The sequence below is a fragment of the Nothobranchius furzeri genome, chromosome 2, assembly GCF_043380555.1.
Source record: "Nothobranchius furzeri strain GRZ-AD chromosome 2, NfurGRZ-RIMD1, whole genome shotgun sequence".
NCBI classification, from domain to species: Eukaryota; Metazoa; Chordata; class Actinopteri; order Cyprinodontiformes; family Nothobranchiidae; genus Nothobranchius; species Nothobranchius furzeri.
Window position 1 is genome coordinate 61,359,414 of NC_091742.1, and position 14,034 is coordinate 61,373,447.

A 14,034-nucleotide genomic window follows, 5' to 3' on the forward strand; every position below is an offset into this window, starting at 1 on the left:
AAAAGCGTCTGGACTTCTTTGAGTTGCTTGAAGACGTTTCACCTCTCATCTGAGAGGCTTCTTCAGTTCTAAGGTCAAATGGTGGAGAGTCCCAGATTTAAACCCAGTGGGAGTTTCCACCCGAAGAGGGAACAAAAGACCCCCTGATGATCTTCTACATAAACACATGAGCCAAGGTGTGAGGGTGGGTGTGGGTCCTATTCAGTCAGAGTTTTGGGTGAGCTCATTGTGAAACCTGGCCCCATCCTATCATGTGAATTCCTGAGGTCAGATGGCCCAGGATATGCATGGGCAAAGCTCATTAGACTACAATGACCTGGATGACTGAGAACCTCCACAGACATGGTGGAAACTATTGTCATTTTTATGGAAAAACATTCCTGGAATAACATGCTGTAAATAAACAGAGAACAGAAGTGGGCCAAGAATTGAACCCTGCAGCACTCCGTAGTCCAGTGCAGCATCGGTAGAGGACACATCTCCTATTGTCACCAAAAAACTTCTTTCTGAGAGGTAGGACCTGATGCATTGAATGGCGGGCCCATTAATGCCCACCCACTGATCCAGGCGGTCAATCATGGTCCCATGGTCAATGGTATCAAATGCTGCAGTTAGATCTAAAAGTAGCAGAAGCACCGACTTCCCAACATCATTAGCCATAAAAATATCATTAAAAACCTTCAGCAGAGCTGACTCTGTGCTGTGATGAGCCTTTAAACCAGACTGAAACACTTCTCCAAATCTATGCTCATCCATGTAGGTCTAATCTGATGCAACACAACCTTCTCCAAAACCTTAGAAATGCAAGATAATTTGAAAACTGGTCTGAAACTGCCCATATCATTCATATCCAAACCCGTTTTTTAACAGTGGTCGTACGGCCGCATGGGTAAAGGATTTTGGAACAACACTCATCCTCAGACTGCTATTTACTATCTCAAGAGTAAAAGGACCCACAGCTGTAAACACTCGACAGTGGAGGGGTGACCCAGTGGGCTGGTATCAGAGCAGAGGGGTCATATGAAGGACTGCAGACCTAAGCTTGAGCAGTCAGAACTTTATCCCAAAAAAAAGTGAAGGAAGCTATTACAGGAGTCCATGGTTGCATCAGGGAAAACAGGGTCACAGGCATTCAGTCAACCAGGGTTCTGAATTGAGCCCTGGTTTTCTGAGTTTCAAACAACATCTAAAGATCACCGCGGTCTCCTAGCGAAATTGGGAATTTCCACCATCACAGCATGTAATTTTTGCCTAATTGCCCCCTAAAAATATCCAGAAGCACAACTAATAATGTTTTTGGAGGTGGGAAAAGCTGTTGAGTGGCCCAGTTTACAAGTGGTCATTAAGTATTTAAACATGTCGTGGAGGTCTGATTTCTGGCAGACGTCAAAGCAAAACCAAAATTCCGATGAGAGAGGAAGTGTTCCCATCTTCAGGCAATTCTGAGGGTTTCTCAGAGTTTTCTGCGTTCCCACACCCTGCAGTCCCGTGGATACCCACGCAGTAAGCCCAGGTATGTGCGGCATGTCACCTGCACTCTGAGGGAGCCGTCAGACTCCAGGCCAAAAGCTAGTCCGCCCCTGCTGAGAGACTTCATTTAGGCACTTTAGTTTAAGTGTGAGACTGAAGAGAAGGAGTCTAAATCTCCTGATGTGACTGGCTGCCACCCAGATGGTCCAATCAGCGTCTGAGTTCACACCACTTTCTCAAGAATCATGCACTTGGTGGGCAGTGAGGGCACGATCATCCCTTCAGCTTGGCATCCTGCAACGCTCATGGCGTGAGAACGGGGCCAAGCTAAGGGTGGCATTGTTGCTGAATTTCCACTGTTGGTTTGAGCTGCTCAGTTTTAATATCAAACCTCTGAGTTAGACTTTTTCATGATTCAGGAGCCAATCAGAGAAGGCAAGATGCTTCTACCCATCCTGCTCGATTTTAGGTCTTCACTTTGTATCGTAGCAGCCAGCTTGGTGTGTGTGAGGTGAAGAAATCAAATCCTGCTACGCAAGCACCACCCTGTAATATAATTCCATTCATTTGCACTTCAATTTAGCAGACAAATTTGTCTGTTTTGGGACAAATTGCAACAATTTACATTGGCCAGGGACTAACAAACCAAAGATATAAGCTCAAAAACAAGAGTGTGGCGCCGAAGTACGTAAAACATTTATATGAGTAGCTGGCTTGACAAAAGCCAAGGGGATTCAGCTGAACTCATAGACTTTGAAGATAAACAGGAAAGTACTACCACATGCTGTTTATTCAAGACAACTCACAGCTATCCAGCGAGCGTTTAATCAGTAATTTGGAACACTTGATTATTAACTCTCCCCTGCAGAGTGTTTTCAATTTGGCCTTTTGTTATCAATTATCTCTGAGCATGATTGCACTGCTGCACACATTGTAAATGCTGCAAGGGGGAAAGGGATGTAGAGGAGAACGTGGGGCCATCAGATTCTTCAAAAGTGACTACAGACTTAGCAAACATGAAACCAAGATGTGCATTTAAAGGCATCTTGTTTAAATGATTCTACATGTGCACGAGTATGATCTGCTTTGTTCCAAACCACACACACACACACACACACACACACACACACACACACACACACACACACACACACACACACACACACACACACAAACATTCATGCCAGGTGCAAAAAGGTGAGACAACTGGTAAAACTCCAAGGAACCTGCAAGTCCTTGTTTTCTACATTCCAATTTTTAATCACAACACATATTCAATCCAAGAATCCACTCTAAATGCTTTATTACACCAGAAATCAGTAAATGAGGCGTTATTCAAGATGTTTGGGGTGTTAGAGTCTAATGACCAGATCCCAAAAGTTGCTGTCTCTAATTCACTTACATTTTTGACATAAGTGGTTTTTAGTAGTTAGTAGTAATTAGCAAACCTTTTTGGGTTCTGGTTACCACAATGTTTGGTTTCTGCTGTTGAACTTCTTAACATCCTTTTTCTAGTTCCTTCCTTTGTAGGTTTTTTGTTTTGTGTCTTTTGTTGGACCTTCTGGACCACTGTACCATCATAAACAATTTTCAGTCAAATAAATTAATGAAGATGAGAACAAAAGAAAACAATTTAATTGGCATTATTTAAAGTGACAGTGTGTATTTTCCCTGGCGATAGGGGGCAGTACATACCTAAACCATTGCAAGCGAGCGGTGTTTTTGTGTTCGAGTAAGACCTAACCAACGGTTGGCCATTAGGGTCAAAAGTCCCTGGGAGCGCAACCTCCAGCAAAATGACAAGAACATCAGACTCCCTTTCATCACTGGCAATGAGTGAAGAGGTAAACGTGTAAAACAACAACGTTTATGAATGTTGGAAGTTTTGTAACCGTTTGCATTTTGTCCTCATGGGGTCCCGTAGAAAGAAACATTGTGTCTAATTGGCCACGCCCAGAGACTTACTGTACATCCATGTGTTTTATAACCAATTTTTAAGGTTATATGTTACAAAGCTGCCATTATGTTTCAACAACTGGGCACCATTTAATTCATTTTCAACAACAGTTCGATGGATATTTCCAAAGATAAACGGTAAAACTATACTCTGTCTCCTTAAATTGAGCAGAAAATTATAATATATGTTTTTCTCAGTTCTGATGAGTGTGAAGGACCCTGAGTCTGGCGGTAGCATGGACCCCTGATGGAGCTTCTTTGCTGACCTACTTAAAGCTGGCTGTCACAGACCGTCCACGGACCGTCGGGCTCGCCGCGCGCTCCCAGTATGACGAAGACAGTTTCATCTGCAGGCGAGCATCAAACGATAAAAATAAATAGGAGCATGGAATCAGCCCAGCAACACGCCGGTTATGTAATCCGAACGCTGCCCCAGTTACTTGCTGCTGTTTCTGCTGCTCCGGAGCATTTCAGAGCCACATAACATGTTCCACATTAGTCGGTCCAATTTCCTGCTAAAGACGAGGAGGTCTATAATGTTGCTAATGTTCACTTGCTTCAGTCCTATTTGGGATTGCTGAATGAAATCTAGAAAATGTGGGTTATCCTATTACTTCTCCTACTCCTCTGTTGATTGTTAGTCTGAGTCAGTTTGAGCTTTAAGACCTATCAGGAGTGGCCATCTGGTGGGAAATCCATCATAACCTGCTGAGACCCTTCAAATGTGAAAGTGATGAATTCCAGACTGGCACGATCCTCTGTAAAAGAAGCAGACAACCTGCTGACAAAACTGGAGCACTGGACCACTTAGGGTCATCTGGTCTGAACTGGTGACACAACCAGAACACAAAAGCATGTGATGGAATGTCAGAAACCTGCCTCTTGTGTTTTCTCAGATGCCTGAAAAAATAAATGTATCAGAGACTCATATCCTCCCAGGAAAAGGAGTGTTTGTTGAACTTTGTGGGTTTATCTGTGTCAGGGCCATAGGGGCAGGAGATGTCATTCCACCCCCCCCCCCCCCCACCCCCCCACCCCCCACCCCCACCATCACCCCACATTGGTACAGTCCCACTCCTAACTTTTGATTTTTCATGTCATCAATCCATCAAAATATAGGTCAGAATGTGGTGCCCATTCTTTATGGCTTCCTTGGACGTGACCATAGTTGGTTTGTTCAGCCAATTTTGTACCCAATAAAGTGGCCTGTGAGTGTAAATCTTGATTAAATAAATCACGTCAGATAAGCGCATGCTTGAAGCACATTCTTCATGTTGAATCACTCCTTTAGCTTCTAATTTGCTGCAGAAACTAAAGCAGTTTTGAACTTTTCCTTGTTGGACTTGAACCAAACGGCTCCAGGCTCCTTCATGTCCCACTATTCCAACAACCTAGCGTCGCTGAAATACTCCCACTGCTACATTCTCAAGGATGGAGCAGAATTATGTAGAAATAACACCCCCGAAAAGAAAAAAATCCATTAAAATAGGTGGAAGAGGAAAAAGGATGCAAATGAAAGCAAGTGAGGATGAGATCAAAAAAAAGGAGAAATAATGCATGCATGGATAGTCGAGTGGACAAATGTGAGCGTGCTGAATCATAAGCCCACATCACAAACATGACCCAGTTTCAGTCTTGCCGTAACTCAAGCTGCTTTGTGTTGAACTGAAGCGATTAAAGCGACAGTAGCAAGCAAAGGTGTTAAATGAAAACCTTCATGTGTTTAACGGCCAGGAGACACTGCAGAACAACAAGGACCTCTGCAGTGGATTACTTATACATCTGGACATGTTGCTGAATGTCACCATGGAGATTCACTCTGTTGACTCAGTTAAATATGGAAATTAATCACTATATAAAATGTTTTATTGCTAAATAAAGGAAGAAGAAGGATGTGCCTCATAACTTTTAACAGAGCATGTTTTACTCCATATAAATTACTGAAAACTCCACTTAACATAAAAAACCTACCCGGCTAAACATGTCTTAACAATATGGAAATGCTTGAAAAAAAAGTTTAACATTAATACCTTACAGCTTGCAGCAAACTATAATCTGTATTGAGCGAAATGAATGAACGAGAAAACTGCAAAATAAAAATAATATATTAAATAAAAATTAACTGTTTCATGCAAGTTGATTCATAGTTTTCACACCAAGGATTAGAAAAGTGAGTTTTTACTTGTTTAATAGATGGCATCAGAATCAAAGGTAATGCAAAAACAAACAACCTAAATTTTAGCGCAACAGTAGGCTCAGTATTATCAAATATTACCGTTGGCACTATTTAGAGGTAAATGTTTTATGAAATATAAGTTCCTTTTAAGACCCATTACTTCTACCTAAAAATTGATCAAATGTGAATTCCACAATAATCCACAGCTGCAGAACTTGAGACATCAAATCCATGTTCTACTCACACACACCAAACCGCAACCCACCCCCTTGGAGAATTCTCAGTCAGAGAATCGAGCCACCAAAGCTGGGCGGACACTGGGCGACTTTTTCACTCGTAGCACTCAGCTTCAGCTCAAACTGTACGACTTCCTCACAGGGCAGATCTCACGAGCCATGTGCTCACACTGTACGTCTGGTAGCAACACTTCGGACCTAAAAATATGCTAAAAAATAGCAGTTTTACGCAACACGTCAGACTTTTTTGTCTTGTTTTGCCTGTTGTCCTTCGGGAGTGCTGCAGGAGGACACACAGGGATTTATGGGGGTTGGATGAGGAAAACGAAATAAAAAAAGTAAATCTGTTTTGTGATCAGCTTAATTTGACATGAACACAACAGGCATGCTTTCTTGACCTCTGTGTAAAAGACGTGTAGAAATAAAAACGAACAACGTGAGTTATTAGGGAAATAGCGGGTGAGCGGTGTTGATGCATGATTGCGCATGCGCCGTGAGCGGTTCTGGTACTTTTTGGGTTGCAGCCACTCGCTGCGCCGCTTCAACCCCCACGAGGAACGAGCAAAATATCAAACACTCCAGAAGTCCGTGCAAGCTCACGATTGCTGATCGGTAGCTGGTCATGTGGTGCTAATCGCCTCTCGTAACCCCCTGTACACTACACGACGCTCAGCGCAAAACTCGCCCCGATCTCGTGGATTCTCGCACGAGTGGAAAATCGGCTCAAAAAAGTGAAAAAGTCGCACAGTGTCCGCCCGGCTTAACACACACACCACTCAAATGTAGAAAAGGCAGCTGAGATGCCAACAGATTCCAGAATTCCTGAATTAGTGTCCCAGTCCATCTCTGACGCTCACCCACCAGTTACCCACCACACTTTATAACCATTCAGCTAGCAGCTAGCAGTTAATGTTTTGGTTGTGCTCACTCTCTCTCTCTCGAGTGGTTTTAATGTAGAAATGGTGGTTTGAAGAAGTAATTCATTTGAAAATACACTTTGGTGGTGGTTAAACAAGCAGTCTTTGACAGTCACATTCTGACATATTTTTATTTTTATGGTTTTAAAATCCAACCATTTCTGCCGATTCTTCAGGAAAAGATGGACAGAAGTCAATTTTTTGGTTCTAGGCCTTATTTAACCCTCCCACTGTCCTAATGGGTGTGACCCCACGAGGAAAGTTGACCATTGAGCAGGGTTGATGGTTTACCCCTCGGGTCCATGTGGCAGGGGTGAGGAACGAGCACCACCTCACCCCTGCCACGTGGACCATCAATCCTGTTTAATGGTCAACTTTCCTTGTGGGGTCACCCATAAAGACAGTGGGAAGGTTATTGTGCAGACTAGATAAGACAGAAATCCCTTCTTCACAACAGTGGAAATTAAACGCTCTGCTAGCTACACGGAGAGACTGGGCGTTAGTGTTTACAGTACAGGGAAGGAGGGAACTCGATTTGAGACTTCCTGATGATGCAGCAACAACCTCAACTTTTACAGCCACTGGGCAAACAGCAGATCAATCAATCATTCAAATAAATCAAAGATTAATTGTCATGTGCACAGTAAAGAAGCGGGCTTCCCCGCGCAATGAAATTCTCACTTTGCAGAACGTACCAAGAGCAAAAAGTATATACATTTGAGCAAAAGGTGCTTAAAATAGGTAAAAAGGCATATTTACAGTAAAGATTCCTGAAGGATAAAAAGAAGAAAGAAGAACCATGAACTATATGGCAACATAAACTTTACAGTTTATATAAAAGATTTGCAGCTGAGACAGGAAAAAGCATGCGTGGAGTATAACATGGTCAAAAGCTTCAAACGTGGATTGTGTGTGATACAGGACATTTAAAGTTACTAAAAAGTGGAAATAACCAGTTCTGTGGAAGCATTCAGGCTTCCTCACTGTGTGACTTTAAGATGGGTCAACAAAGGTCAGGTCAATAATGTGAGATAACCCCAGATGTTACAACAAACCCCACAATAACAAGATAACTCGCCCTGGAAACAGAGCTTATTGACACATAGGAGACAAGTGGTTTCTAATGATTGGCGGTTTAATCCACATCAAATTAATCCCCCATCTCATCATCAAAAAGCTATTTTAAGCTTCTTGATTTATGATTTCCAGTGCAGTTACCGTACTGCAAGCACTGAAGAGAGGAGGGTTAATCTCCTTTTTTTTAACTCTCATGCAGACACAACACAGGAACTGGTAACAGGCTGCACTTGACATTCCCAAGAGCCTCTCTGTTTGCAGATTCACCTTCGGTTAACCTCACGCCACAACAAGTTCCCACCCCCGTGATTCACTAGAGCGACCCCGGCATTGAGATAAGGCTGTCAATCACCGGCGGCCACATTGCATTTAACTGGCACTGGCATGGGAAGCTGCTCTCTCTCTTTCTCTCTCTCTCCTGCTTCACACGTGGGTGTGTTTATGCGAGAGGTTTAATTTTAGACCCATAATCTTTGAATCTCAGGCTCTCTGTGGCATTTCTGGGCTTCCTCTGAGACATTTTACTCTGTCTTTTTGATCCTATCACTCTGCATAAGTGGATCTTTCTGGGAAAGGACTTGTTGAACTCAGGAAATGAAACAATCTCCTTGTATGTTGCTTGCGTGGGACCAAACAAACCCAACCCAAGATGTCACAAAAATGATTTGAAAGAAAAAGCCTGAAAACGTCATGTTCTGTGTACAGACTCCCAGCTAATGTTGTTTCGGGTCTAGACAAACACACTTTTAGCATTGCGGATTGACTTACCGGTAGGCCGATTTGAAGAGACAATCCTTTGAACTGCTCCCTCCTCTCCAGGTGTCTGTTCATGGCCCGCCTGCCTTGCAGCAATCCACAACACCTGGGAAGTCCTGCGGGGGGAGAAAAAGGGAGGAGTGAGGAATACCTCACATCCGGCAGGTCACATTTTTGCTGCCTGCCAGCAGAGATCAGAGTCCAACTCAAGAGTTCACAGTCTCTTTCTGCTTTCTTTACCTGGAGTTGCTTCCAGTTTCTGCTACAAAACTCTTTCTTCAGCAATGCTAATAAGTTTGCAGGAATGTGTATCTCGTTTGTTTCTCTCCTTTAGTCCGTCCCACACTCCGACCCAACCCCAAACCCTGGGATTCAGCCCTTTGTTTTTCTAGGCCTTTCCAAACAGAGCTGGGAACCAGTTGGACCTGGCCTGACTGAAGCCACAGCAGAAAATAAACACTTCACGCTTACTACTCTTTTACAAAGAAAGCAGGGGTTTAGACTCACTGTGGTGGAGCTCAGAGTAAGGACGACACTTCCTCATTGTCAAGGAAAGGGTCAAGGGTCAACTATTGGGATACCTCAGGCAGGTACTTGTATCTTTATTGCATGGGGGGGAAAAATCCTATTTAATTAAACTTTAAATACTCTCCAATTAGATTATAGACTTGACAACATCTTTGCACAAATTTGGTAAAATGTCAACTTATAAGACCAAAAAATCTGATTCCTTCACATGACTGACTTGTTTCAATAAAAAGGACGATTTTTTTGTCTCAACCATGCAACTACACTTCCCAAATGGTGCCCTTAGCCTGTGCTGGAGGTTGTATCCGTTACACCCCGTCTGAGCCTTCATCAGCGTGACTGCACTTGTCAAACATCACCAAACATCAACATGACACGGTCTGTCCAATGCCAATCCAGTTGCCTATCGACACGAAGCTGCAGCCATCAAGCCAGTTCGGTTGAAGAGTTTTTACCCCCGTCTAGTGTTGTTCTTCCAAACAACCTCTCACCCCCTGTCCAATTTCTGAATGACTCCAGGCCACCCCTCACAGAAGGAAGTTGCCTAATCAGTGAACAGGATGTGGGATGAAAAGCCTTTAATGATGAGGAAACATCAGACTCATGCCTGTCCTGCGCGCTATGGCTTTAAAATAACCATTAGACGGTTTCATCAGTTTAAATGGGTTTCCCTCTAGAATTTAAAAACGCTGCCGTTTTCTTAAAAGCGCATGGAGCGCATGAGGTAATGCATCAATCACAAGTGATGGAAATAAGTCAAACAACTTAAAGGGCAAATGTCAGGGACCTTTCGATAAAGTCAGGCCATAAAGTACAAGAACACTCCTACTAGTGACATTTAAACAAACCTCACAATGATTTGCCTTTTTGCTGCTGGTAGTTGGTTCACTTGTTGGACCATTACATAAATGGAGCTTGTTTGAAGGATAAAGGATTACTTTTATAGCCTGGCCTGCCAGACTCGTCCTCTGTTTAATTCTGCACAGAGAAGTCTGGTAACTCACAGGCAGAGAGGCACATGAGGGGCGGGACTAGGCAGCTCAAAAATAACCTATCAGAAAAAAGACGGAAATGCCGACTGTATCGTGCAATGCTGTAGCAACGGGTGGCAACGGTGCAAACATCTTTCATTCTTTTAGAAGAAATGCTTTTAGCGCTTCTACTTGTGGTTTTAAAGACACTCAAGTCCTTTAGAACAGAGGAAAGAGCCACAGCAAACTCCACTTCAGTCTTCAGTCGCCATGTTCGACAAACTTGGTGTTATGGTGTGTGACGTACGCTACTCAGCGTTGATTGGCTCGGTTAGAATTCTCAGGGGGTGGGGTTATTTGAATGCCCTTTCTCTGGGCAGAATTAAACAGAGGAGGAGTCTGGCAGGCCAGGCTATTACTTTTAACCACTAATTGGGCAATGAGGGCTTGGTTTCTAATGGAAAAGCAGATGGTTCTAGAGAAAGCTATTAAAAGAGGCCAAGGAAAATTTAGAAGACCTAAAATGCACCTGAAAGAATTTCTTAAATCTAAATCAACCACAGCAATCACATAAACTATATATAATTATGGTCTACAGCATTTGATTGAAATAGCAGATTATTTCATAAAAGATTGTGATAAAATATTAAGAGTTAACTTCTAAACTCTGTTTTAGCCAACGATAGGTCAATGTAGCACGGCAGTTTTATTTCTGTCATAAGCATTATTTGTTATTTGCATGGTATAATGTGATGTTGAACATCCATCCCTGTCTTCATTAATATAGCAAGTTTCTGTTTTCAAAAAACAAATTCAACTCATGTGTATATATATATATATATATATATATATATATATATATATATATATATATATATAGAAAGAGAGAGAGAGAGGGGGGGGATTGGCTAAGTCAAAAATATTCCATCTCCAATTTAGTTATGATAGTCAGATAGATGGTAGGGGGTGCATCAGTGGAAATAATGTAGAAAAGATACATCCGTGGCTCTTCAGGATTGTTTAGAACATCGAATGTAGATGAGGAAGAAAAAATGGTGATCACCATTTTTTCGTTGTCAGACGAAACAATTTGACCAAATGAATCTACATTTGTTGTAAACATGTGTCCAATTAAAATGTTAGTTCCTAGTTCTTTTGAAAGCCAGTTCAATTGAACTGCAATAGGTACAGTTACATTCCAAATGATTACAGTCCAATTATTTCTAATTAATTGTAAATATTGTCCAAATTAATTTAATTCAAATGCAGTTCAAAAAACAGAAACAGTTGTTTGGACCAAGGAAGGAAAGTTTCATTAGTAGATATTACAATCTGACCAATTTAATCAAATTACAATTCAATTCAATCTAACTGATCTGAAACAAGTGCAAATGAAGCTAACTATACCTCACCTTGTTCCCATTGATTTTTAATACCTTCAGTTTATTTGTATAGCACCAATTATTGCAAGAGTCAATGTACTGGAGAATGTGTCCAATTAAATATATCCATCCATCCATTTTCTGAACCCGCTTTGTCCACTCAGTGCCTATCTCCAGCGGTCAATGGGCAATCAGGGGGGGTACACCCTGGACAGAGAGCCAGTCCATCACAGGGCAACACAGAGACACACAGGACACACAACCATGCACACACACACTCACACCTAAGGACAATTTAGACAGACTAATCAACCTAACAGTCATGTTTTTGGACTGTGGGAGGAAGCCGGAGTACCCGGAGAGAACCCACGCATGCACAGGGAGAACATGCTAACTCCATGCAGAAAGATCCCAGGCCAGGAAGTGAACCCAGGACCTTCTTGCTACAAGGCAACAGCTCTAACCACTGCTCCACTGCACAGCCAATTAAATATATCCCATGAAAAACCAGTAGTGGTCCAGTTTAGTCCAATCTAATCTGATCAAGTTATTCTTTTTGATTGAATTATAGTTAATTTTAACCTGATTCTAAGCTACGTGATTTGAAAGAATCAGTTTAGGTTTATTATAATACACTTGAGTCCATACACAGTCAAACTTCAGGTAGTTCTGTTAAGTTTGATCAAATGATCTAAATTAATACAGTTCTACTTTGTTTAATTCAATCCACTTGATACTAATTTATAACTTACAGTTCTCATCATAAATGAGTACACCCCACTATAATTGTCAGAAAACCTTTAGTTTCCTTCCAGAATCAACATTTTCTATGAGACACCATTCTATAAAATACTTCCACAAATGTGGGTCATTGATTTGAACAAGATTTGTTCATTTTCACACACACACACAAAAAAAAGATTTTCCTGACAAATCCATCCAAGCCCATGCCCAAGTTGACCTCTGGACAGAAGTGTCTTCTGATGAAAAGGGTTGAAGAAAATCTCCATGCAAGTTCTCTGCAGTTAGCTAAAGCAGTAGAAAGCCAAACTGGAGTAACCGTTTCCCGTGACGCCATATGACGCACGCTGCAGAGGAATGGCATGCATGGGTATAGTCCACGAACAAAGCCTCTCCTAAAGCCCAGGCACAAAAAAGCACGCCTAGGATGAAGACTACTGAGACTCTTTACTCTGGAGTGATGAGACAAAGATCACTGTTTTTGGAACTAATGGTTTCAAAACTGTATGGCATCGTAAAGGTGAGGACTTTAAAGAGAAATGCATGGTGCCTATAGTGAAACATGGTGGTGGCAGTATCCTTATGTGGGCCTGCATGAGTGCTGCTGGTGTTGGGGAGCTGCATTTCATTGATGGTATCATGAACTCAATGTACTGCTCTATACTGAAGAAGATGCTGCCATCACTCCGGGCACTTGGTCGTCGTGCACTTTTCCAACAGGACGGTGATCCAAAACACACATCTAAAGCTACTGTTGCATTTCTGAAGAAGAGCAGGGTGAAGGTGATTGAATGACCAAGTATGTCTCCTGATCTGAACCCAAATCGATCACCTGTGGGGAATTCTGAAGCAGCAAGTTGAGCATCATTCTCCATCCAGCATCCAGGCTCTAAAGGAAGTTATTCTTGAGGAATGGAGAAAGACAGATGTTGCAATACGTCGCCAACTTGTTCATTCCATGTCTACAAGACTTGGTGCTGTCCTTGAAAATCACAGTGGTCAAACAAAATACTAGATGTAGTTGTTTTTGTAGTGGGGTGTTTTCATTTTTGCTTCGACCAATTTTAGTAAAACTGAAGATTTTGTGATTAACCTTAATTTCATGTTACGGAGTTAAACAAGTGATCAATAAAACCCAGCCTTGTGAAAATTCTGGAAATAATTATTTTGTTTATTGAGCTGCTGATTAAATGTGTACGTTTTAAAGCAGACATACTCATTTATGTTGAGCTCTGTGCAAATCAATTAATTATAATTTAACTGTAGTCCAATTCAGTTAACTTTCATATGTTTATACTGGTATCGGTACGAGCAGAAAAACCATACTTGTCACCATGAAGAGGTTTTGTAATGTTCTGCATATTAAAGGCACACATCATTTTTCTAATCATTGTGTTTTATAGAACCAATCAGTGTGCCATCTTTGAAGTATTTACTGGGCAGAAGTCTGACTGGCTGCTGACAGTTATGGCAATGACTGGTTTGTGTAAAAAGCAGCACCGTAGCCAATTTTCCTCAGAAAAAGACTTGTTGACTGTCCACAGATCGTTCACGTTTCTTGGTTGCTTGGTTTTAAAGGAAATGAAACACTTAAAGGCTGCTGCCCTTGACAAATGATTTAAACATGCAATCCACTGGTTGGATCACCAGCTGATATTGATCAAAGATGTTATATTTAGTACAAGTTGTATAAACACAGGTAAAATTTGGGGGGTTTGTTGCTTTTGGTGGTAACGTAAGGATAACAATGTAGCCGAGACCTATCCATGAATGTTCACCCTGAATTCCCATGATTTACACCAAAAGCAATTACTGGTATGTTAA

General features: G+C 41.8%; 1 protein-coding gene across 2 annotated transcripts in view; it reads right to left on the reverse strand.

The window, feature by feature from the left end:
• LOC107377236 (nck-associated protein 5) overlaps positions 1–14,034 on the reverse strand; it is a 216,269-nt gene that overhangs the window by 189,611 nt on the left and 12,624 nt on the right. The window contains exons 1-2 of one of the 2 annotated variants that reach the window (XM_070547098.1): positions 8,829–8,904; positions 8,601–8,704 (exon numbers count right to left, since the gene is read on the reverse strand). In XM_070547098.1, the coding sequence (XP_070403199.1) occupies positions 8,601–8,663 (63 nt within the window). In that variant the 5' untranslated portion in view covers positions 8,664–8,704; positions 8,829–8,904. Of the gene's footprint in view, positions 1–8,600; positions 8,705–8,828; positions 8,905–14,034 lie in introns of those variants that run through there. The other variant, XM_070547097.1, reaches the window with a different exon arrangement.